At 43.1% G+C, this 26,151-nt stretch overlaps 2 protein-coding genes across 2 annotated transcripts; both read right to left on the reverse strand.

Moving 5' to 3' along the window:
- Nucleotides 1-23,453: 23,453 nt before the first annotated feature.
- On the reverse strand, nucleotides 23,454-24,137 carry LOC145824369 (uncharacterized). The gene is made up of 2 exons (XM_082924010.1): nucleotides 24,000-24,137; nucleotides 23,454-23,852 (listed from the first exon to the last, which is right to left on the reverse strand). The coding sequence occupies exons 1-2, from the start codon at nucleotides 24,135-24,137 to the stop codon at nucleotides 23,454-23,456; spliced, it is 537 nt and encodes a 178-aa protein (XP_082780136.1).
- A 30-nt stretch (nucleotides 24,138-24,167) lies between these two features.
- Nucleotides 24,168-24,647, reverse strand: LOC114305746 (uncharacterized). Its single transcript, XM_028250881.2, has one exon. The coding sequence runs from the start codon at nucleotides 24,645-24,647 to the stop codon at nucleotides 24,168-24,170; it is 480 nt and encodes a 159-aa protein (XP_028106682.2).
- Nucleotides 24,648-26,151: the final 1,504 nt, after the last annotated feature.

Raw genomic sequence — 26,151 nt, forward strand, 5'->3', positions numbered from 1 at the left:
CCTGGAAGAGGTTAAACACTCTTTAATCCAACATAGCCACTTCTCATCAAATCCAAAATTACGTAACATTGAAAACAAAAAATCCCAATTCACAGAGTCATATGCATTCTCAAAATCAATCTTCAACATCACCCCTTTACTCTTTGAGCATTTCCGCCATTTAATAACATCATTTGCAATCATGACCCCATCTAAGATACATCGAGCCCCTATAAACGCTGTCTGAGCCTCATTGATCACTGTAGGGATCACCTTTTTCAACCTCCTAGATAGGACCTTGGCCAAAATTTTGTAAATTGAGTTCACTAAGCTAATCTGCCTAAAATCCCCCAACTCCACATCATTCTCCTTTTTAGGCACTAAAGCAATGAATGAGTTGTTCAACCCTTTGGCCAATTTCCCATTCGAATAGAACTCTTGCATGAATTGCATAACCTCATTCTTCATAATTTTCCAATTTTTCTGAATACATGCTAGATTGAACCCATCAAGCTCTGGAGCTTTGTTTCTGTCACATTCCTTCACACAACAGTCCACACCCCTTCCTTAGAAAACTCAACTAACTCCTCCGAAGCCCCTTCCCTACCAATAGTCACAAATGGCCCATCTAACTTTGGTCTTCCTCTCTACACCTCAGAATACAAATCTTTAAAATGCCTAAACACAACTTATTTGACCAAATTCAGGTCCCCAACTCTAACCCCATCCACAACAACGGAATCAAGCACATTCTTACTCTGCCTTCTACTAGCCACCACCTGAAAGAATCGTGTGTTTTTGTCCCCTTCTTGAGCCCACTTTAGCCTAGATTTCTGACGCCACAACTATTCTAGCCTTCTACTGTAATTCCAAACTAAAGATCTCAACTCACGTCTTTTCACATTGACAATGTCCAGCAACGGCCTATCTTTAGCTAACAAATCAATCTCATATAACTCCTCTTCTGCTGCTTTTAACTGATGCTCCACATTACCAAAGACTTCCACATTCCAGTTTTTGAGATTCGACTTGTGCTTTGCCAATTTACCTTTTAATTTATACCCTGTCCACCCAAAAACATTTACCTCTTCCCAAGACTTCTTAACTATTGACTTAAAATCTGGATGAAGGAACCAGGCATTTAAAAACCTAAATGGTCTAGGTCCCCAATTTCTTTCATCTTCCTTGAGCAATAAAGGACAATGATCAGACACACTTCTTGGCAATCCCCATTGCTTAAGCCGAAACACGTCCAACCATTCAGGATCTAACACATACCGATCAATCCTACACCATCTCTCACCTTCAATAGAGTTACACCAAGTAAAGCTCCTTCCTAACAGAGACAGATCACACAACTCCATTTTCTCTATGAACTCATTAAATTCAAACATGCCTCCATCACAACGCAAACAACCCTTTCTCTCACCCAAACATCTAATTTCATTAAAATCCCCCCCCAATACACCAAGGTTGTTGAAAAGATGTCTTCAACCTAAGTAATACTTCTCATAACTGACCTCTTTGTCTACTATCACTTGGTGCATATATGTTGATTACCAGACACCCAAATGACTCATTATACGTACCTGATAGTAGAATGAAAGACGTAGCACCGGAACACTCTACAAGGTTGAAAACATCTGGATTCCAAACACATAATAATCCCTCTGCACTACCCTCCGAGTCCACTGCCATAAATTGCAAAGACTCTCAGCGCCACAATGACTTCACAAATCTCTCATCCACACTACTCCTCTTAGACTCTTGCAATAGAAGAATATCAATATTTCTCTCTTTGACCAGCTTCTTAATCTTCACCCTTTTGTTGTTTCTCCTCAATCCCCTAATATTCCAACACATCAACTTCATAAGCACAACAAATAGCACCAAAACCCCCCTTCAAATACCCACTCAAACTAGGACTTCCCTTCCACCATTACCAACATGGCCCTGATCCTTACCTTCCATCTCCACAATGCGATTAATAATCTCTGCCTCATTACCCATACAGTTCATTCCCAACATCTTTCCTACATGCACCGTAGCTCGAGCTTCATTAAATAGCAAATTCCTATAAGTAGTCTCAACCTTCTAGGATGAGGAGACAAACAATGCAGTAGCCACAACTCGGAAAACAATTTCTCTCAAGAAACTACATGGAGTACCCAGAGCCAAACCTTCTTATCCTCTGTACACCCTTTATTACTGTTGATCTTCTCCTAGCCTTACTAGCCTCCACCCTCCCTTGTTTACCCTTATCCTTGCTTAAGCCAACCTGTAGATCCACTATTTTGAAACCGGCCCCAACAGAGTGTATCCAACTACCCGTAATAGTTAGGTCATCCCCATTCTTACCTAATATTCCCAATGGGCCTCATTTAACACAACCTCCAAATTAACGCTGGGCCTTCCTTCTCCAGCCCACTAATACTTCTTAAAAAGCCCTGAGTCACTACATCCTCAACCACCCTCTGCAATCTACCCATTTCCTCTACCCACGACTCTTCCCCTACTATCACTTTTACCCCATTCAAACAACCTACCTCACATACTTTTTCTGCCCCCAACACAGTCCCATTAATTATAGATTGCAACAAACCATCATTGCAAATTTTCACACCAGGCAGTTCATCGTTAATATTAGCCACCTCATTAACATGCTCTGCCACCTGCACCAAATCCTTTTTTACCACCTGGCCCTCTAGCACGACCTCAGCAATTGTGTTTGCCTCCTCTCTCACGTCACCTTCTGATGCTACACCACCATTAACAGAGGACTGATCAAGGTCAGCCATGGTGCCAACCTTAACGTCATCACTCTTACTGCTGCTACTCGTACCACTATTGGGAATCGCCATTGCCTCACAGACCCTAACAGGATACAGTCATCCATTACAATTCAACTGAATCATCCTATTACTAGCTTCCATGGATTTCGTATTTTAAACAATGAATTATTATGTGTTTTATAGCTTTCATGCTCTATATATATTATGCTTGTTTTATGTTATGTTTTAAACTCATCAACTAAAATGCTTTAAAATTGAATATCTTGTTTGTTGTGCATATATATATATATATATATATATTATTGTGTAGTATAAATTTATTTTGATTATCACCTCACCTCACTTCACTTTGAAATAATTTTTTAGATAACACATTAATTTGGTCTCACCCTCTCTCACTCACTCCTTCCTATTATCTTTATTGTTTCAGTGAACAAAATCAATATGTATGATCTTTCAATATATATATTGCTTTAGTGGTTTGGTGCTATTGTGTTGCTGGTGTGGTCTATTTTGTTGGTGTATTAGGCTTTGGACCGTGTGTTGTGATTGTTTTTAGTTTTGCTGTTTTGGTTCTGTTTTGGTTCTGTCATGGTGGTTATTGGTTAGTGCCTTACCAACCTCTGCATTGTGCTAGTAAATGATTGGGCTTGGGCGTAGGTGCCAACCTAGTTCGGATTGACCCATTGGGTTATGATACTTGAGTACTAGCATTCTTCTTTATTGATGTATCATTTTGTAATACTTTTTGTGCTCATCAATAAAGATTATTTTGCTCATTAAAATATATATATATATATATTGTTTTGTCTACCAATGAATTATTATATTTGTGTTTGATATTTTTGAAGTGAATGTCACAAGATTCTAAACAAATTGTGAAGTTATCTCTATTGATAACCAACTTCTTTTCTTTCTTTTTTTAAATTAGCAAAAGAAATGAAATTTTATTAATGAATTACAAGCATACAAATATGGCGACAAATCATTAATAAAGAAGGCAAGTGCAAAAAATATCGTAGTATCCCCTCTATTGACTACAAGCTTAATTCGAGGTTATCATAATATCCCTTCTATTATTTTATTTTATTATAATTGTATATACATTTTTTTAAAAAAAATTTGTGACAAATATAGTGATTATATAACTATAGATAAAGTTTTTTTTATTTGGTTTATTATTTTTTGAAATAAATTAAAATGTATTTTTATTTTCAATTTTTGTTGTAATGTTATAGCATCAATGCATTGATTTTTTTTAAAAATTTATTTATTGGTTCTAATATTATAGCATTAATATATGGAAATCTAATTGTAAGTGAGATTCATTAATGCATTTTTTTTATCAACAAATGATAAAACTTTATTGATAAACATTTGAAAATATTACATTAATAAAGGAAATTACATTTTTGTTCATGTAAAAAAATATCTAGTTTTTAAAAATCATCATATTTATTTCTACTTGTATTTTACATTTCTATACCAGTGGAGATAGGTAAAATCATTAATTGTATTCTTAATATGTGTCCTTAGAACACATGTTAATAACACTTTCTGTGTATATTTTATGTACTCTTGATTTAAAAAAAAAAACGACCAGTGTGAAAGTCATAAATATGCTCTCAGACAATAGTCATTTTCTGGTTATCCATCATACGTGTTTAAGTATGACGATTTTTTTTTATCGGCAAAAAAGAGACTTTATTGATGGAATAAACTAGTACAAATTATAAAGCAAATTATATCAATAAAGAAAATGGGAGTGCAAAAACATCACAATGAGCTAAGTCATCCCAACTAGGCTGGCACCACCAAGCCCATCCTATCATTTGCTATCATACGTGTTTAAGTATGATGATGATGAACTATTTTCTTCAAATGGGAAACTACATTTATAGCTGAGGAATGAAGTGTGATTGAATCATTGGATACTATCCAAGATGGTACACATAATTTCTAAATATAAACTCTTTTTTTTCCCAATGAATTATCCAAGATGATATCTTTTGTGAATCTTGGTTTAATCGAAGATGATTTGGTCAGTTCATTTTTTTTTTGATGGGCAAAGAAAAAACTTTATTGATAATAACAAACATACATTATATATGAGCAAACATCAATAAAGAGAGATTTGGTCAGTTCATAGTGGAACATAGAATTTGTGCCTTTAGAAGGTGGTGTGAGGCTAAGTAAATTGTTTATTTCTAAATTCAAATACATCTATGTGAATGAACCCATGTTGAATTCATGTGTAATGCTCAAGTAATGTATTTGATGAGATATGTAAACATTTAAAGTCTTATTAATTAGACATATTTACCTACAGGTCCTGATCAATAAATTTGTCACGATAAATTTATTCATAAAAATAAAAGAGGCTGATTTCAATAAAAGTTAATGGGTAATAAGTCTTAAAAATAAAACCTATTGATAATTTATCCTTAAAATATTACAAGACTTTTACAGTAGTAGTCAGAGAAGCATACATATTGATGTTAAATCCCTGAATAGTTTACTTAAGTAGTAGATAATAAAATATCAATGGTGATAAGATTTATGACAATAAATGAGTCATAGGTAATGGAACTTAACTTATGTGAATGGATAATTCTCGGTGGTCGTAAGACATTGATATATATATATATATATATTATTTATTCATTTTATTTTTTTGATCGGCAAAGAGAAAACTTTATTGATGAAACACGTCCAAAGTATGATAGAATACATCAATAAAGAGAAGCTTGGAGCTAATTTAAGTTTCAACCTCCAAGTTAGTGAGAGACCAACAAACAAAGCAAAGCAAAAAAACAACAGCAGACTTAATTGAAGCTCCAACCACCTAGTTGCTTAGCAAACCACAAAACTAAACAGACAACATCAGAAGATAGCAACAGAGCATCACTACCCAGAAAATATCGACCATCACAAATCACCCATGAGTGGTTGTCATTGCTCACAAACCAGTAAACAAAGCACCCATGAGGTATTGAGAAACAGCATCACAGCATCACTACAATGGACAAGCAACATCCACAAAACTAAAGTGGCCAAGTAGCTCCAGTTCAATTCATGCCCTTCCATCAGAAAGCACCCATGAGGTGTTGAGAAACAGCATCACAACAACACAGAAAGTGGACAAATAACACCAGTATAATTCACACCCTTCTACCAATACATTTCCTAATCTGATAAATATTGAACAAAAAATTAGTAACAGAGAATTTGAGGTCTTTGAATGAAGCCTTGAGCCAAATAGAAACTCTGAGGATGATTAATTCCTACAACTCTCCTATTTTAGGTTGAGCATCATTGAATACACAATCATTTCTACACTTCCAAATTGACCAAAAAGCTACAAGTGGAATGGCCTTCTAGATTCTCCCCTCTGCTTTGTTAAGCCAAATTCCAGCCCACCATTGCAGCAGACATTTGACTGAGTTTGGCACAACCCAAAGCATACCCCACCACTGTAACAGACTTGTTCACACCCTCTAAACCATGGGGCACAAAATAAGAACATGTTCTATTGTCTCAGGCTCATTTTGGCAAAACACACAATCAGTAGATACACTTTCATCCAATATCCCAATCCTCTGTAGAAACACACATGTCTTTACTTTATGTTTCCAAGCAAGTGTAGACACCCCATTTTTGACCGTCCTCAAGACTGGGACGTCACCGTTTGAACACTCAGTGATCATCCATATTTGTGTTCGTCTTGAGTTCCCGGAGGTCTCGGCTTGCGCGCCTTGCCTCAGGATCTCTCGACTCGACTGTTTAGTGTCTGGTTTTGCACCAAACACTTGTGCTTTGCCTTGGAGGGGCAGAGAATGCCTTGTGAGGCATCCCCACACATCACCGGCCATGGCCAGAGGCCACCGGCTGGTGTTTTGTTGCCATCGGCAATGTATATTGCCGGTCGGCATTCTTTGTTGCCGGTCGGCAGCCAATTTTGTCAAGATGGCAATTTTGAGCAGCCGACTACTGTTCATCTGCTTTTGCAGATATTTTAATACAGTTGTATGGCATTTTGTTCCCCTCCATACACGTGTATGGAGGGATGGCCTTCTTGTTAGCTTACCTTGTAAACTTTACAAGATTGGCTCCTCTATAAGAGGAGCTCCCCTCTCCCTTGCTTAGGGTTAGACATTTTAGAGAGAAAAAACATTTTAGACAGCCATTTTAGGGTTTTGAGTTCTAGGGTTAGGGTTTCATACATATCCTATCTCTATATCTCTCTCTTGTGTGTGTATAAGTGTATTTGTGTCTTACTATTGCACACAAACACATAGTGTTACACCTTTTCTTGGTTCTTGAAGGGCCAGGGGTTTGTTCTTGAAGCTTGGGAGCTGTTTTGAGCTCAAAGAAGCTGCTAGAGCTTCATTTGTGAAAGGGGTCTTCAAGGATAACAATCTTACTCCTTTATTCCCCATTTTTGCATACTATTTTTGCCTATTTTAGAACTATTTTTGAGCTTAGTGTATAATATAAAAAAGTTCTATGTTTGGGCCCTCTAAATAGTTTGTTTAGAGTGTTTTGTGGTTTGGAGGTGTTTGACCCCTCTTAAGCCTTGAGAGGCCCCATTTTGTGCTATTTTGAGTGAGCTCCGGGACTTTGGTGTTTGGGCCTCCTCACCACTGAAATCTTGAGGGATTTCAGTGGTAAGGATGGTGCCTTGAAGTCCCAAGAAGGAGAGGGCCACCCCCTCTCCTTGTTGTCCTTGAAAAGGACCATTTTTGGCCTCTTGAGGGAGCACCTAGCTAAGCTTCATGTTGACCATGCCTTAGCTGATTTTTGTGCTTATTATGTCATAATATGCCTCTGTTTTTGTTGGTTTTGGTACACCATGCATGCTTAGCATACCTACCTTGTAATGCCATGTTTAGGCCTTAACATGCCTTAGGTTGTAAACCATTGTTCAAGCATGTTTTAGGTCAAGTTTGTGAAGCTTTTATGCTTATTTTGCCATGCTAAAGGTCTGTCCTTAGTCATTTTGGTCGGCCATGATGTGTTTGGTATAGCCCCTTTGCATTCCGGCTTGTTGGCCTTAAGTGGGCGAGTGTGTAACATGCATTACTTGCTTTGTTTTAATGGTTTGGCACTGTTTATAGCATCATTTCAGTCCCCTTTGCATGCTCGTATGCTTGCCTTGGATGCCTCTTTGAGGCTTTGAAAGCTTGTCTTGCATGCTCCATGTTTTGGTCATTGTGCATGCTTTTGAATTTGAGCCACTTAGATGCCATCTAGGTGTCCCTTGGGTGTTGTTTAGGTTTGCATTAGACCTATTTTAAGTCCTCTTAGCCTTGTGAGGCTTGGTTGACTTTGGTTTAAGCCTCTTGGCTTGTCTTGGGTTTTTGGCTTTGTTTGCATGCCTTGTTTATCTTGTTTAATTGGCTTAGCACCTTTTGTAACATGATTTTCAATGCTTACCTTGCATGCCATTAGTCCATGTTATGCCTCTTTCAAGTGTGCTTGAGAGTTGCCCTTTTGTGCTTGACTGTTAGCCTTTTAACATGTGCATGTGTGCATGTATGTTTAGTCCTCATTTCATAGCACTTATGGCCACTATTTTGGGCCTAATTAGAGCTGCCTAAATCATGATTAAGTCCATCCTTTGCTTGCTTGCATGCTTACCTTGCATGTTTGTTTGCATGCTTGCATGTACATCTTGCATTTCCATGTTGCATCCTTAGCTTGCATGCCTAGGTTGCATTGCATCTAGCATGCATGTCTTGTTCCTTGATCTAGTGATAGGAATTGGGCTTTGGTTTGTTGGTTTGCATTGCATTTGACATCAAAATGTGCACACTTGGTCCCTTGGGCCATCACACAGGGAAATGCGCGATTGATGGTCCGAGAACCAAGGAGCATGTCCCTTTGAGTCACTAACATGATAAGGGACATGATTGGTGCATACATTGCTTGAATTGCATTGCCATGCTCTGCCTTGCCCTCTGTTGCTGTCAATTGCAGATTCTGCAGGAACTTTCTGCCGACCGGCAGTGATAAGTGCCGACCGGCAATCTTTCCTGGGCCGATAGCTTCACCAACAACCGGTCATCACATGCCATTGTCGGTGGACATTCTACTCAACCGGTGGTGTCTCCCAATGTCCAGGAAAGCAATTCTAAGACTTTGGTAGTCTTCGAAGAGGCAGAGCAGGGAAAACAGAGGCAGCCTATGCATGGCAGTGCACCTCCGGGCAAGATTCGAGCACGCGCGCATCGAACCCTCTTCCCGAGGCCCATGTTATCGCTTTTCTTATGCTTAGTTAATTTGATAATTAATTAGGTGATTTGTAATAATTAATTAACTTATAGGTTAATTATCTGTAATATTTATTTGGTCCTTCCGAGCGAGGGTGAATCTGTAATAAGTGTGGGTGCGTGTGTGTGCATGTCTTCCAATCCCCATTTCTTTCTTCCATTTTACTTACCTGCTTTGATGGTTAGTAATAGGACATGTTTAATTTAGCATACCTTATGCTACGCATGCGTGCATCCATACATTTGTCTTGCATGCACCGGGCTCGGTACATCATGCTAATTGCATTTGTACTTCAATTCCAAATTGAATACGTGCATCAATTGGTTGCATTTCACATGCCATGTTTAGGTTAACCGAGCCTACTCTAATTGCATCCTGTATGTATTGCATTAGTCAATTTGACATGAACTAGGACCATGCATGTTGGCTAACTAAGTTTATTGTTTTGGCATGGAGTACGATGTAAGTATTTTCATGCTTTAGCATACCGCATGCGTGTGAATGCTATCATGATAGCATGCTTACCATGTGTCTAGATGCTTACGTGATAAACTGTTTGAATGCCTATGGGTGAAGGTTGGATTGTCTGAGTTGGAAAAACTCGTTGAAATCCGTATTTTAGCCTACTTGTGAGTAGCAAATTTTGAAGTGTTTTTCAAGACAAAACGGATATGCAATGCTTATTCCCAAATTAGGCAATCTAGTCTATACTTGTTTGCTGTGCGCATAACATAGTAATGCTAGGCTAATAAATGGAATAAGAACACATAACGTTTTCAAAAACGGATATCACGGTTAGTAGAGGACGATCTTCGGATCGGACGAGAGGGGGTGCTCATAGCTGACCTTCCCCAATCGTACCCTAGCTCTCGAGCCGAGGCAACTTTGGTGATGACGGACACGTGGCCCTTGGCACCGAGTCAGGGTTTCCTAAATTCTCCCATTTTAAAATATTTAGGTGGCGACTCTGTATCTGGCAAAGCAGTCCATGTTTGGCACTTCTTTCAAAAATCTGTTTCTCAAAACGATTTGCCGGATTTGGACTCTTTAGTTCAGATTCAGAACCGTGACAAAAATCGAGTCCGAACTGTAGCGAAGGCCCCCCACGCGGGCGCGTCTACAGTTTCTGGCGACTCTGCTGGGAGTTAGAGAGCTTGACTCGAACTCGTGATATCCTATTTTGATTTCATTTATGTGTCTCTTTGCATTGCATGTGCATTGGTGCGCCAAGGACACCGTGTTTACCATCTGCCATTCCTGAACGGTTTGCCGGAGGCTTGTCTTATCAAGGCATGACCATAAGGCTGACCAGTTATGGGCTCTGACAGTATGGGAACACAAATCCCGGTTTTACCGGGGCACCCTTTTTGACCATTCGACCTAGTGTATATCGAAATCCATAGTGACCATTCTAAGCTAGGACAGGTTGCTTACCCGATGTTAGGTTGTTTGAAAACTGCTGCGTGCATAGTGAAACCTTAGCTCCTGACGAAATAGGACAGGGAAACCCTACCCCAACATAGGGGTGTTTTGGTTCTCACTTATCTGCTATGTGCTTTAGAGTGTATCTCTACAGGAACGTACATACCAGTTTGCAAATTTGAGTATCGGGCCCGAGGGCACCAGTATCAGTGTTGTTGAGAATCAGTTATCTGCAGGTATCAGGTTCAGTTTTGAGGACAGTGATTTCTGGGGAACAGTGATCAGCAGTAGAGTACAGTTGTTCCGCTACACCCGTGTTTGATCCATTTGGGCTGAAATGCTGCTTGTTGTTTCTTTCAGTTCGGACAGCTGGTACCGAATAGCTATTGCTCCCCCTTGCTGAGGCAGGACTTATGATGACGCAGAATTCAGAAGAGATCGTGGTTATGACAGCTGCATTAGATCAAGGGATCGCTCTGCAAAGTGAGACCAACATTGATATGTCACATCCACCCAGGTCGCCTGTTGCGCACCCGGTCTGGGCCCCCCAGCTATACCAGGCTCCCGAGCCTACTACATTTGAACTAATGGGGATGATAGGTGATCTCCAGAGGTCTGTGGCGGATCTCGCCTACGGAATGTCAGCTTCACCTCCAGCCGCACCATATGCCAGGAGTTTTGTGCCCTAGGAGCCCCCGCTGTTGGGGTGAATTGTGATTGAACTTAGCCAACCGGAGATGGCCTCCAGCTATGGTAATGACATATCAACATCAACCCAAACGCTCGATCAGGCTGAGGCTAGAGGAAAAGACAAAGTGAAGGCAAATGCCGATCCCATTGAACAACTGTTGCGGGCAGTCGAGGCTTTGAAAGCCGGGGGGATGAATAAGCAACAGATATCCGCAGTTGTGGCAAAAACTGTGGAGGATGCTTTCCCCGCTCCACCTGAGGGTAGTTCAAGTCAGTCAGAAAATCGGGATAGGCCCCGTCATGCCAGAACAGTTCCTCCTATTCCCAGCCCTGCACTCTGGAAAGATCAGAAAGCTAAGGTGGCGCCTGCCGACCCTTTCGCTTGTGCGTCCAGTAAGAACGCTCAGACTTCAAAATACCTGCCCCGAGGGCGCAGGGTCTTTCATGCTCTCTACATGCCTCTGTCTAAGGCACTTCAGATCCTTGCCGAGAGGGGACACCTTAAACCCTTGGAGCCTCGGCCTCTCCTGAAGAATCTCCCTGCCACGCATGATGCTGCTCAGTACTGCGCGTACCACCAGCAGACAGGCCATGCAACCGACAATTGTTTCCGCCTCCGTCATGAGGTGCAAGATTTGATTGATAACGAGGTTATCCTCCCGCCCACCTCAGCCAAGTCCGTTACCACCCAGTTATTGGATTTTGAGGACACAGATACTGCAAGTATGTAATCAGAGAGTGAACCACCTGCGGGCGGCATTCGGTATATTTTGATGTGGCGTCTGGCACGTAATTTTGAGCATCTGTGAACGCTAGTTTTGTAAATTCTGGCTTGGGTATCAAGTCAGTCTTTTGTTTTGAGTCTGTCTCTTTGTCTTGAGTCAGTCTTTTTGCTTAAGGGTCTGTCTTGTTGTAGCGAGTCAGTCCCCTTTGTATAGAATACCAGGTGTTTCCGGGGTTGTTGCCTTGAACACCGTTTTGTCTTGTAATTACCCGTTTTCGTTTTTTGAGTCTGTTTCTGCCGAGGGGCCAGTTATACCAACAAATCTGAATGAAATAGCTGTGGCCATCTCATTTTCATGCTTGCTTTCAGTTTGAGTTAGTTGTGCCAGAGGATTTGAATGGGCTGACAGTATATCTCGCCTGCTCTCCTGCGCGCCAAACTCATTGCATTAACCTAAGTTTTTCAAAAACCCCTTTTGAACACTGCGGTGATAAAAAATGAAGAGGAAGGAATTCCTCTGGTTTTGCAAAACTTTGATCATTTTGAGAGAAAGAGAGGCATGCTAAGCCCTTAATGAATAAAACCATGCTTGTCAGCATGAGTACTGGGAAGGACCCTGGCTTGATCCAGATTGGTTCCACACTATCTTCAGCGCGAGCGATTTGTCACTTTCTTAAAAACTTTCAAAAACAAATGTTTTGCGCGGCCCTGTGAAGACCTGTGTGGAATCGCTCTTGAGATTGTGCAGCCTAGGATCGCTCTCAGCCTCAAGATTCAACCTGTTTGTTTTGAACCTCGAACTCATCCGGAACATTCAACGGTCGACTGTCGGAGGAGGCCCGCGTGGCTAGTTCTGAAGCAGCCCTCGAGCAAGAGACACCAAAGCCGAATAAAAAAGATTAGATCTCACCAGAAGAAGCTCGTGGAGCAGCCATGATGGATTCTCCTACAAATCATTGCAATAGCCGTTCTCCTAGATATAGACAGGCTTCAACTTCAAAAACCATTTGGCACGGACTTGTTACACTTTTACCCGTTGAGAGGCTCGCTGGGTCAAAAATCCGGAAGGGAGACCCAGGCAAAAGTTAGAGTAAGAGAAAAATACAAGAAAAAAAGAAAAAATGCAAAAGAAAAAAAAAAGAAAGAAAAAAAGAAATGCAAAAAAGAAGAGGAAAAAGAAATGAACAAAAAAAAATGAAGAAAATGAAAAAAAGCTCGCAAGGTCGAAAACCCGCATCGGGCACCTTGGCAAAAGTTAGAGCCTGAAAAGTGAAGGTTAAAATACCCGAGTGTACCTTAACCGGAACTACGTAAGGCTTGATTCCCATGTTTGGGATACGTAAGCAACTTCATCATGAAGTCCAGCCCCCAACGCTTTCATAGCGTCTCGGTCCATACAATGGTTTCGATTTCATCCCAAAGTCTAGTCGCCAACACCTTCCAAGGTGATTGTGTCCATATATTTGTTATGACCGTCTTCGTTATCTCAGTGTCCAAGAATTCGACCACCACCAATGAAGACTGCTTGCGGACTGCTGCGGCATCATCCAAACAAGGGGCAACTTTCCGTTGCCATCCACCCCCTTTAAGCCAGGGGCAATTTTCCATTGCCTCCGATCCGAGGTTGCGCATCTCAAAGAGTAAGTTCTATGCCCGTTGAGCATTGACTGTTTGCAAAAATAGTTTTTGAGAATTTTTACTGAGGTTGACTGTTTTCTCGAAAAACTATTCCATTTTCCAAAACTGGACCATTTTCTTGGACCCAAAAAGGAAAATTTTCAGTGCTTACAGCCTGACTTGCATGGTTTTCACATCAAAAATCGAACAAGTACGTTGATCTGACTCTCATCTTGATCAAAACTGTTTTAGTTGAAAACCAAAACGAAAAATGGTCAAAATGATGAACTAGGGGCACAGTTGAGTCAGGCGTTCTGTCTTTCCCCCGTCGTCAACATAGTTGCCAGGAGGGCACTCTACCCACCAGAAGAGGTAGCTGTGAGCTAACGGCATCGGGCATGAACCCGTAACTTCCTATTCACCCATCAATCACCTTGGGGAGGGACGAAAAATGAGAGAATAAAGAATAGAGAGGTGTAAGTTGAGAGAAAAGTAAGAAAAAGGGTTTTGAGAGAAAAGGAAGAAAACAAGCGCGAGGGCCGAGTGATGTGAGAATCACAAATGAGAAAAGGGTGGGAAACAATACCCAGAGAAACTGGCTCTCGTGATCTGAGGTCCCCCGTCTTCGTTAACGCGTCTGTATGTCGTGTCTTTTGTTTTGTTTACCTCAACCTTTGTTTTAGGTCTCTTCCGAGCGTGTCTCGTTGTGTTTAGGTCCTGTACCCTTTGGTTTGAGTCCTCCCCGCTGTGTTCAGTTGTAGGCTCGATACCCCGGTTGAAAACCCTTATTTAATTTCAAAAATCATTTATGCTCAGAATGCTGTGCCATTCTCTATATTTGATTATGTTTCAACTCCAGCTGGTTTCACCTCCGTGGTCCATCTTGTCAAATTGGGCTATTTGTTCAGAATTTGCTATGTGCAAAATGAACCAAATGCTGTGTTATGGGCTGTATGCAGATTAATCCCCAGTAGAGTAAGGGCTGTGTGTGTCCAGAATCAGGCAGTGGTTTGCTTGGGTTATTTTGCTGTTGGCTGTTTAGTTATCTGATTATTACCGTGCAAGTGTTCAATTTTCAGACAACCAGTCAATTTCATTTATACTGAGGTGTAACATGATGTGATGCGATGCAATACATGAGATATGTAAATGTAACACTTTTTGAGCAAAAAGTTTGTTCATTTCATTATCTTTTTCAAGTACATAGCTTTGAAAACAAAAATCTGCCTGCGGCAGTACAAGGTGATCTAACTACCAGCAAAGAGAAGAAAAAAGAAAAAAGGGGGAGAAAAAAAAGAGAAAAAAAGTACAAAAGGAAGAAAAGCAGCAGTCTGGATCATCATTAGTAGTCTCGGGCCCGGGGATCTGTCCTCACCCTCTTCCTGGACGAAGGTCCAGGGGAATCATCATTAGCGTCGCCATCTGAGTCTGAGTCTGAGTCGTCTCCAGCCTCCTCAGATGACCCGCCCTCTGCCTCTGCCTCGGACTCATCATCATCATCATCGTCATCATCAGGGGTCGGCGCCCAAGAGCTACTCCCGATATGAACACGTCCCCCCTGGTACGGGGACGCACAGCGTCTCCACGCCCTCCTCGAGCGGGAATAGAGGGCCCAGCCGGAGCACCACCCACCGGAGGAATCTGGAAGGGAGGCTGAAAAGCACAAAAGGCAAATGCATCAGTATACTGTGGACAGTTTATCAGTGTAGAATGTAGTGTATGAGTACAGTGTGTGAATACTGTGGACAGTTTATCAGTGCAGAATGTAGTGTACAATGTGAGAATGCCGTGAGCAGTTTATCTGTGCAGAATGCATTGTACAGTGTGTGAATGCCGTGGGCAGTTTATCATTGCAGAGTACAGTGTATAAATGCAGTGAATGCAGTGTATCAGATGCTGTGAGATCAGTGTGTCAGGTGTTGTGTCAAGCATCAGATAACGCGAATCAGCTTATGAATGGTTTGAGACTATCGTTAGAAGAGCATACCGGAATACTGTAGAGGGCCAGGAGGTCAAAGGTCCGCTGTAGCATCCCCATCATGGAGGCATTCAACTCCACGGACTGCCGGGTGTACTTGGAGGACGCCTGCAAGAGTATAAGATACATCAGTGTTCTGCGGAATATCAAATAAACTGAAATGAAATGCCAATGCAAGATGCAAAATGAAGTAATACATACCGGAGGCAAGTCGGGGATACAGGCTAACTCATGACCAGCCGGGGGAGGAGCAAAGGGGATCTGGTAGGTCGCCCCATCCTGCCCTCTATATGACAGTACAGTGGGCAGGGTGGGCCAGCTAGTCCCCCATCCCTCCCGAGCTCTGCTCCTGCCATTCACTCGAGCCCTCCTCGATGTGCCTGCTCCAGCCCCAGCTCCCACTCTAGCTGCCGGCGCCGCTGGCCTCTCTCCCTCAGCTCGGCGACCACTGCTCAAGGGTCGCATAATGTAGGTCCGGACGTACTCTGCGTAGTCGCCCTCACCTCTGTGATGCTCTGCTCCCCAGCCGACGGTGTAGTCCCTCATCTCCTGGGCGGCGAACCTCTCTGTATCTCTCATGTGGGCAGGAGGCGGACCCAGCACTATTTGCTCTGGCAAACCTAGGGTCTGACGCAAGAAACGCTCGCCCAGGTACCAAGCCCGACAGACCGGGCCCTCTAACAAAATCCGACAACGGGCAGTCTCCCCTGCGCCCTCATAGTGATCCCTCACCACGGCCGGCAACGGAGCCCAGGGCTGCCAGGTGATCTGAAAATGAAATGCAGTTTATTATCTACCGTTATTAAAAACATACGGTGCGAAGCAAAGCCAAAAAATAAACTCTAAGGTTGGACATACCTCCGCGGCGGTGATGGTGTCGAAGTATCGGCGAAAGAAAATAAGAGACTCCCGTGGTCTCCGCACGCATCGCACATCGAAGCGATGAGAGAAGGGGACGCCGAGTGGGATCTCCTTATCGGGTACTGGGGTAAGCCTAGGAAAGTAGGCATACACCCACAACTGCAGAATAGATATCAGTATGACTATCAGATAAGGCAAAATACAGAATAAAGCAGAAATGACAGAACCGTGTGTTGTGCAGTGTGTTGTGCAGAGTGTGCAGTGTGCAGTCAGTATAAAGCAGAGTATATGTGTGCCGGGTGTGCAGTGTACAGTCAGTATGGGGCAGTGTACAGTATATGTGCAATGTGCAAAATACAGAAAGCAGGAATCAGAAATGCAAAAAGGGAACAGGACGTACCTCCCAGGCTCGCCAGTAGCCATTGAGAAGCTGTCCGCTGAGGCGGGAAGAAGAGCTCATATAACCGTACAAAGTGGCCAGAGCGGCGCCACCCCAGTCATAATGGCGGATCCGCTTGACATCCACCGGCGCGCTCAACAGGCATAAGGGCACGGTGTTCGCCCGATCGGCGAAAAGGGTCGTCCCGAAAAGGAACATAATGAAGCCCTGCGCATACTGGTCCACCTCCTCCGAGGACATCTGCACCTCCTCCGGGGACATCTGCGCCTCCTCTGCCAAGGCCGGCTGGACCCGAAAGCGGCTCTCGAACCAGGAATACCTGACGAACCCTGCTCGAGCGAGGGGAGGCTGAGTGCCAAGCAGGTACAGCTGGGCAGCGTCCCACTCATCTATATCCGTGTCGAAGGGGATCGGATCACCCCCTACCCCAATGCCAGTAAGCATCGAGAAGTCGTAAGGGGTCATCGTCATGTCCCCTGCGACGGAAAAGTGGAAGGTGTCGGTGGTATCCCACCACCTCTCCACTAGAGCAGTAAGCAAGGGCCTGCAGGTAGTCAGTCGAGAGAGCCCCCTGCAGAAGATGCCAAAGCCGGCCTCGTCGATGATGTCACGAATCGCATCTGGCAGCTCGAGGTACCAGTCCCGAGCAACGGTGTTCCCATACTCGCGGATGGTATGCGAATCCCCCTGTAATCAAAAACAACAATTGCAAGGCAATATTCAAAATGCAGTTCTAAGAAGCATATAGGTATACAACATGTGTGCATGTTTTCGGATTCCAACAAATACCGGGTGCTAATGTGCTCGCCAGTGAACTACAGCGTGTGATGTGTCAGCGTGTTTGGGTGGTTCAGGGTAGATGTAGCATGCGTGCAAGTTTTAACAGATTCAAACAAATACCGGGTGCCGGTGTGCTTACAGTGAACTACAACGTGTGATGTGTCAGCGTGTTTGAGTGGTCCAGGACAAATACGGCATGCGTGCATGTTTTCAGACTCAAGCCAATAACGGGTACCAGTGTGTATGCAGTGAAATACAGTGTGCGCCGTGTGTTTGGGTGATTCAAAGCCAGTGCAGTGTGTGTGCATGTGTCAGTCCTAAACAGATATCAGTTGCACGTATGTTTACGATCAACTACAGTATACAGTATATCAGAATCAAGCAGCTAAAGAGCATAACTAGCTACGGCAGTTTTGCATCCTATATTGCAGAAAGTAAAGCAGAGAAGGAAAGTTACCTTGGAAGCGCCAAAGGACAAGTGGGAGGTAGGCTCACGCAGTAGTAGCTCAGGTGGCACGTGCCTATCAAAGCTCTTGAACTGGCGTAGTCCGTCAGGAAGCATCATGTGAACCGCGGGCCTGTAGGTCATCGGATCGAACGACCGGACGCGGAGTGGCAAGGGCTCGGCCTCAGGGTCCATCTCGTACTCGGGAGGGGTCCCGCCCTGTGGAAGGTCGTCCGCCATCTCGAAGAAAATGTGAAAATGGTCGGAAGATGAAAAATCGGGCAAGAAGGCGAAAAGTCAACAAAAAGTCAAACCCCGAGAGGGTCGGAAAAGGCCGGAAAAGCTGGAGTACGGAAAAGGTACGGGTATCGTGGAAAACTCGAGGGAAACAAGCCCCGAGTGGCAGAAACCAAAAAACAAACACCGAAACGAAGTTTCGTTCGGTTGAAAATGTCCGAAACGCGAAGGAGATCGCGAATCAAACAACGAAATGGGAGCTAGAACGCAAGAAAACAAGGAGATCGAAGGACGAAAACACTCTAGAGAGAGAGAGAGAGGCAATTTTCGAGCAAGAGGATGTGAAAAATATAGGGCTAGAGGCCCTATATTTAAAGACCCACGGCCGAAATGACAGAACTGCCCCGATACAGGGAGTTTTTGCCGGTCGGCCACACTCTTTGCCGGTCGGCAAAACATTGTGCCGGTGGAATTTTATGAAGGCCGATGGACGGCCAGTGATGCATTCTGATGGCCGGTGGGCATCCGGTGGCCTCCTACAGTGATTTTGGAGCCTCCTACACCCTTGTTGGAGTTATGTATGGGGTCCAGGGCCTTTAGTGCTCAAAACAGTGCAAAACAGTGCATTTCTGACGCTCAACCGGCCTCCGTTTTGACCTCGGGTCGTGTCTTCTGTGCGTGGCACTCGAATTCGTGGGAGGTCTATCCTTTTCGTATCCTTTTGGCTTTTACGAAACTCAAAAGTTGCCCCATGTGCATTTCAAATCAATCGCACTGTCTTGTGCATTTCAAATCAATTGCACTGTCTTGTGCACTCGCGTTGTCTAACGCATCGCGCTGTTTTGCGCATCTCATTGCATTTTACATGCATTCCATTGCGCTATTTTGCGCATTGCACTGTCTTGTGCACTTACGTTGTCTAACGCATCGCGTTGTTTTGCGCATCTCATTGCATTTTACATGCATTCCATCGCGCTATTTTGCGCATTGCACTGTCTTGTGCACTCGCGTTGTCTAACGCATCGTGTTGTTTTGCGCATCTCATTGCATTTTACATGCATTCCATCGCGCTATTTTGCGCATTGCACTGTCTTGTGCACTCGCGTTGTCTAATGCATCGCACTGTTTTGCACATCTCATTGCATTTTACATGCATTCCATCGCGCTATCTTGCGCATCACACTGTCTTGTGCACTCGCGTTGTCTAACGCATCACGCTATCTTGCGCATCTCATTGCATTTTGTATGCATTCAATCGCGCTATCTTGTGCATCTCATTGCATTTTGCATGCATTCAATCGCGCTATTTTGCGCATCACACCGTCCTGTACATACTACGGTCTAGGAGACCCTAAATCCTCGGAAGGTGCAAGTCCTTCGGTGTTTGTCGTGCTCGATGGTCTAGGAGACCCTAAATCCTCGAAAGGTGCAAGTCCTTCGGTGTTTGTCGTGCTCGACGGTCTAGGAGACTCTAAATCCTCGGAAGGTGCAAGTCCTTCGGTGTTTGTCGTGCTCGACGGTCTAGGAGACCCTAAATCCTCGGAAGGTGCAAGTCCTTCGATGTTAGTCGTGCTCGACGGTCTAGGAGACCCTAAATCCTCTGAAGGTGCAAGTCCTTCGGTGTTTGTCGTGCTCGGCGGTCTAGGAGACCTTAAATCCTTGGAAGGTGCAAGACCTTTGGCGCATTGATGTGCACAGTTCGCTTGCATTGTCATGCATATCTTAAGCCGCACGTTGTTGCGCATTTCCAGTTCACTTGCATTGTTATGCATTTCTTGTGCAATATATACGGTCTAGGAGACCCTAAATCCTCGGAAGGTGCAAGTCCTTCGGTGCTTGTCGTGCCCGAACGACTTTTGATAAGTTGCATTATACATATATTTCAAGCGACTCGCGTCGTCGCATATTCAAGTTCACATGCATCTTAAAAGCCGTGCGTTGTCGCGCACTTCGAAATCATTCATGCATCATTTGCATTTCAAAAAAAATAAACAAAAATATAATTGCATTGTCATGCATCATCGTAAATAGTTGCATTGTCATGCATCATTAGAATATAGTGCATATTGCATTTTAGATTGCATGCATTCATTGCATCACCTTCCATCTATGGCTTGCGCCTTTCCATGTTGAGCTTGGTCTGGTATGTGCCCATACTTTTCGTGTCGAAGCATAGTTCACTGGACCGTTCTATGTTAGCCGCGGCTTGTTTGTGTACGTGCCTTTCCTAGGCAAGATTTGGTTTGGCCCGCGTGCCATTTCCATTGCATTTTAGATTGCATGCATTCATTGCATCACCTTCCATCTATGGCTTGCGTCTTTCCATGTTGAGCTTGGTCTGGTATGTGCCCATACTTCTCGTGTCAAAGCATAGTTCAGTGGACCGTTCTATGTTAGCCGCGGCTTGTTTGTATACATGCCTTTCCTAGGCAAGATTTGGTTTGGCCCGCGTGCCATTTCTATTGCATTGTAGATTGCATGCATTCACTGCATCACCTCCTCCGCCTATGGCTTGTGCCTTTCCATGTTGAGCTTGGTCTGGTATGTGCCCATACTTCTCGTGTCAAAGCATAGTTCAGTAGACCGTTCTATGTTAAACATGGCTTGTATGCGTACATGCCTTTCCTAGGCAAGATTTGGTTTGGCCCGCGTGCCATATCCGTTGCCATTTCCCCAGCATTTTCATTATATATTACATTGTAGTATAATTGTTGCATCCAGCATTAGGATCGTAGTCCTTTCCTCAGCGGGTCGTTCCCCCACTTATGTCATCCCCCCCAATACTTGTTCTTGTGTCCGTCTATATAACTCATAGTTCAGTGGACCGTTCTATGGTAGACGGACTTGTTACCTTCATCAATCTATTTGACATTTGTGTGGTTTCGAACCGCTCATGATTGGATCATGATTCGATTGCTTTGCATATAGTTTGCATTGTTTCAATTGCATTGCATTTTCTTTTGCATTACTTATACATTGTTTTGTATATATTGTATATCATTTTGCATCCATTTTTGCATTGTCATGCATGTTGTTAATAACATCGTACCTGCTGAGTTGTTTTCTTCACAGGCACGATATTGTATGTACGGTTCATTTGAGGCTGGTGCAACCAGACGAGCTGCGCAGGTATTGTATCCTCCGAGTGAGACGTATCGAGAACTGCACAATTCTCTTACATCCTTTCTACATTTGTAATGTAGTTGCATCGGTGTATGCTAGCTTAAAATTGTCGCATGTATGCTTCATTACAGCTTTCTTTGCATGATCATAAGTTATGTCTGGCTCTGTGCATTGTCTTGCATTTTGCCCCTGCCTTCGGGCACATATCTTGATTGTCTTGCATGTTTGTCTGAGTCTTCGGCCTTGTCAAAAATGGGTCGTCTCTGGGCAATGACATTCACTCCCGTCATTGTTATGACTTTCGAGTTCTGTTAAAGAGGGGCAACTGTAGACACCCCATTTTTGACCGTCCTCAAGACTGGGACGTCACCGTTTGAACACTCGGTGATCATCCATGTTTGTGTTTGTCTTGAGTTCCTGGAGGTCTCGGCTTGCGCGCCTTGCCTCAGGATCTCTCGACTCGACTGTTTAGTGTCTGGTTTTGCACCAAACACTTGTGCTTTGCCTTGGAGGGGCAAGGAATGCCTTGTGAGGCATCCCCACACATCACCGGCCATGGCCAGAGGCCACCGGCTGGTGTTTTGTTGCCATCGGCAATGTATATTGCCGGTCGGCATTCTTTGTTGCCGGTTGGCAGCCAATTTTGTCAAGATGGCAATTTTGAGCAGCCGACTACTGTTCATCTGCCTTTGCAGATATTTTAATACAGCTGTATGGCATTTTGTTCCCCTCCATACACGTGTATGGAGGGATGGCCTTCTTGTTAGCTTACCTTGTAAGCTTTACAAGATTGGCTCCTCTATAAGAGGAGCTCCCCTCTCCCTTGCTTAGGGTTAGACATTTTAGAGAGGAAAAACATTTTAGACAGTCATTTTAGGGTTTTGAGTTCTAGGGTTAGGGTTTCATACATATCCTATCTCTATATCTCTCTCTTGTGTGTGTATAAGTGTATTTGTGTCTTACTATTGCACACAAACACATAGAGTTACACGTTTTCTTGGTTCTTGAAGGGCCAGGGGTTTGTTCTTGACGCTTGGGAGTTGTTTTGAGCTAAAAGAAGCTGCTGGAGCTTCAGTTGTGAAAGAGGTCTTCAAGGGTAACAATCTTACTCCTTTATTCCCCATTTTTGCATACTATTTTTGCCTATTTTAGAACTATTTTTGAGCTTAGTGTATAATATAAAAAATTTTTGTTTTTGGGCCCTCTAAATAGTTTGTTTAGAGTGTTTTGTGGTTTGGAGGTGTTTGACCCCTCTTAAGCCTTGAGAGGCCCCATTTTGTACTATTTTGAGTGAGCTCCGGGACTTTGGTGTTTGGGCTTCCTCACCACTGAAATCTTGAGGGATTTCAGTGGTAAGGATGGTTCCTTGAAGTCCCAAGAAGGAGAGGGCCACCCTCTCTCTTTGTTGTCCTTGAAAAGGACCATTTTTGGCCTCTTGAGGGAGCACCTAGCTAAGCTTCATGTTGACCATGCCTTAGCTGATTTTTGTGCTTATTATGTCATAATATGCCTCTGTTTTTTGTTGGTTTTGGTACACCATGCATGCTTAGCATACCTACCTTGTAATGCCATGTTTAGGCCTTAACATGCCTTAGGTTGTAAACCGTATTTTGGCCTACTTGCGAGTAGCAAATTTTGAAGTGTTTTTCAAGACAAAATGGATATGCAATGCTTATTCCCAAATTAGGCAATCTAGTCTATACTTGTTTGCTGTGCGCATAACATAGTAATGCTAGGCTAATAAATGGAATAAGAACACATAACGTTTTCAAAAACGGATATCACGGTTAGTAGAGGCCAATCTTCGGATCGGGCAAGAGGGGGTGCTCATAGCTGACCTTCCCCAATCGTACCCTAGCTCCCGAGCCGAGGCAACTTTGGTGATGACGGACCCGTGGCCCTTGGCACCGAGTCAGGGTTTCCTAAATTCTCCCATTTTAAAATATTTAGGTGGCGACTCTGTATCTGGCAAAGCAGTCCATGTTTGGCACTTCTTTTCAAAAATCTGTTTCTCAAAACGATTTTCCGGATTTGGACTCTTTGGTTCAGATTAAGAACCGTGACACAAATCGAGTCCGAACTGTAGCGAGGGCCCCCCATGCGGGCGCGTCTACAGCAATCCACCCAAAAAATTACACTTTGGATGGAAGATAGTTCACCCGTATTGACCTACTAAGAAACCCCAACTCCGCAGCCTCTATTGCTGCGTAATTGTACGATGTTAATACAAAAGATTGACCCGATTTGGCAGCTGACCACACTGGTTTGTCCACACCATCCAGATTAAGAGATGGAGCCAATTTCAGCACATCTCGGAGCCTGATAAGTTCCTCATCCTCCCAAACAAGTAGCGGCCTTCTGAAACTAAGCACCCAATTTTTTGAATTTTCTTTCTTTTCAACAAAGAACCGTACAGATCCCCTTTGCTCAATAGGTAACCTGAATAATCTAGGGAATTCCTCTTTAAGACATACATCACCACACCATTTATCATGCCAAAACTTCACTCTAAGTCCATTGCCCAGTGCAATCTTGAAATGATTAACATAAAAATGTACCAAATTGGCTCTACACTCTGCCACAGCCAAGATATTCCACTAGATTTTTGAGCTACTATTATCTTAATTCAAAATAGGAAACCAGTCTCCCCCTTCCAGATTGTGCTTGCTGCATATTACCTTTTTCCATAAAGATTTCCCTTTATTTGCAAACCTCCACCACCACTTAAGCAAGAGACATACATTAACATCCCTAATTCTCTGAATACCCAATCCTCCCTGTAGTTTGCTCAAAGTTACCTCATTCCATCTCACCATATGCACTTTCCTCTTTAAATTTGTGCCTTCCTATAAGAATGCAGCCTGAATGCTATCTATTTCCTTAGCAATTCCTTCAAGCATCTTGAACAATGATAGGTAATACACTGGCAGATTAGATAATACTGCCTTGATCAACGTCAACCTACTAGCAAATGACAAAAATCTACTTTTCCATCCAGAGAGCTTGGCCTTTATTTTATCCACAACTGGTTTCCATATGTTCTTTCTACTTGGACTCACACCCAAAGACAACCCAAGATATTTCAATGGGAACCCCTGAGTTGTGCAGTTCAATAATGTTGTAAACTCTTTGCTCGATGCTTCAGAAATACCCACCCCACACACCACACTTTTATGATAATTAATCTTGAGACCTAATAGGATTTCAAACCACCTATGAATCCTTTTGATATTGAGCATCTCCTGCCTATTAGCCTCACAAAACAAAAGGGAATCATCAACAAATTGCAAATGAGAGACTACTATTCTATTGACACCAATTTCCATCCCCTTAATGATTTTCATTTCTCTTGCTCTCCTTAGTAAAACACTCAGCCCTTTAGCAGCCAAGTTAAATAATAATGGTGGTAAAGGATCCCCTTGTCTAAGCCCATTCTAATGAGAGAACTCTTTAGTTGGTGATCTATTCACTAAAACTGAGACTCTGGCTGGTGACACACATTCCTTCATCCATGAAATCCACTATGATCCCAACCCAAAATTTGAAAGCATTGAGACAAGAAATTCCCAGTTAATGGAATCATAAGCTTTCTCAAAATCAAGCTTAAACAACAACCCTTTCTTCTTAGCTTTCTTCCACCCATCTACTATTCCATTAGCTATTAACACTCCATCCAAAATGTTTCTCCCTCTGGTAGACACCCCATTTTTGGCCGCCCTTAAGACTTGGGCACTACTGATCATTTACTTGGTGGTGAAAGTTGTGCAGTGTAAGGGTTCGATTTCTTCGGCAATAAGAGAGTCAAATCCCAACTTCATACTCCTTTTGGACCAAAACTATTTTGACTAAAAGATTTTAGATTTTAAAACCCTCTCTGTCAAAACATTTTTTTGAAAAAGATCCTACGATGTTCCGAGGCTCACATTTCGTTAAATGTTGCGCTTTTCGGTAAACCGAGCAAGGACAAAGTGGAAATGAATGACGGAGAGATGAACTCTTTTGAAAAATCTTTCAAAAACACCTTGTTTAGGGGTTTGAGGTTGAAGAAAAGAGGAGAGGAGAGGAGAGAAGAAAACAAGTTGGAGAAGAAGTTCGGCATGAATCCGGGTAGGATCGAAACTGAGCAGTCTTCACTCAAAGAGGACTAACTTTTTGCACAGTTGGAATTTTGATGTTAGGCTGCCACCATTGGAAAGAAGACTTCTAGGGCTACATTTTAGACTAACAAATGACTTGCAAATGAGTTCAAATGAAGGAGTTATGGCCATTTGAAGTTGGGCCCAAAAAGCAGATTTTTCTGTCCAATCAGAGGGGGAAGTTTCTGATCATAAATGGGATTTTTTGGCCATGTGCCGGCCATGAATGGCCAATGCTGGCCCCCTGCCGTCCAAGAGTGTCCCATGCCAGCAACGATGATCAAGTGCTGACCAACAATGAACATGTGCCGTCCATTGATGCTAGAAAGCAGTTTTTGGCTGATATTTTTGCTCCAGCTGTTCTAGCTGTCTCTCTTGAGATATTTTCGACCTAAGGCTCTTATATTGCTATATATTGAAGCCAAATCTCACATATTAAAGGTTAGAACATTTTAGCAAAAGGTTTGGGAGCCACTCTCTCTACACTCCTCTCTCTAGATTCCTCTCTCTCTTGAGCATTTGTGCTTGAAGGCTTGCATACATCAAACTTTAGCTTATTCATCCTTGATGAAAGTGGTTCAACTTTGGACTGAGGTTTCTTGAAGCTCTCCTGGAGCTTCCTTGGAGCTCTTGAAGGTCATTTGGCTTGGTTTTGTTGCTTAAGTGTTGTCTTCCCTTCAAGAGGTATAGGACT

The sequence above is a fragment of the Camellia sinensis genome, chromosome 4 (assembly GCF_055761805.1).
Source record: "Camellia sinensis isolate YWXY chromosome 4, ASM5576180v1, whole genome shotgun sequence".
In the NCBI taxonomy this organism is placed as follows: Eukaryota; Viridiplantae; Streptophyta; class Magnoliopsida; order Ericales; family Theaceae; genus Camellia; species Camellia sinensis.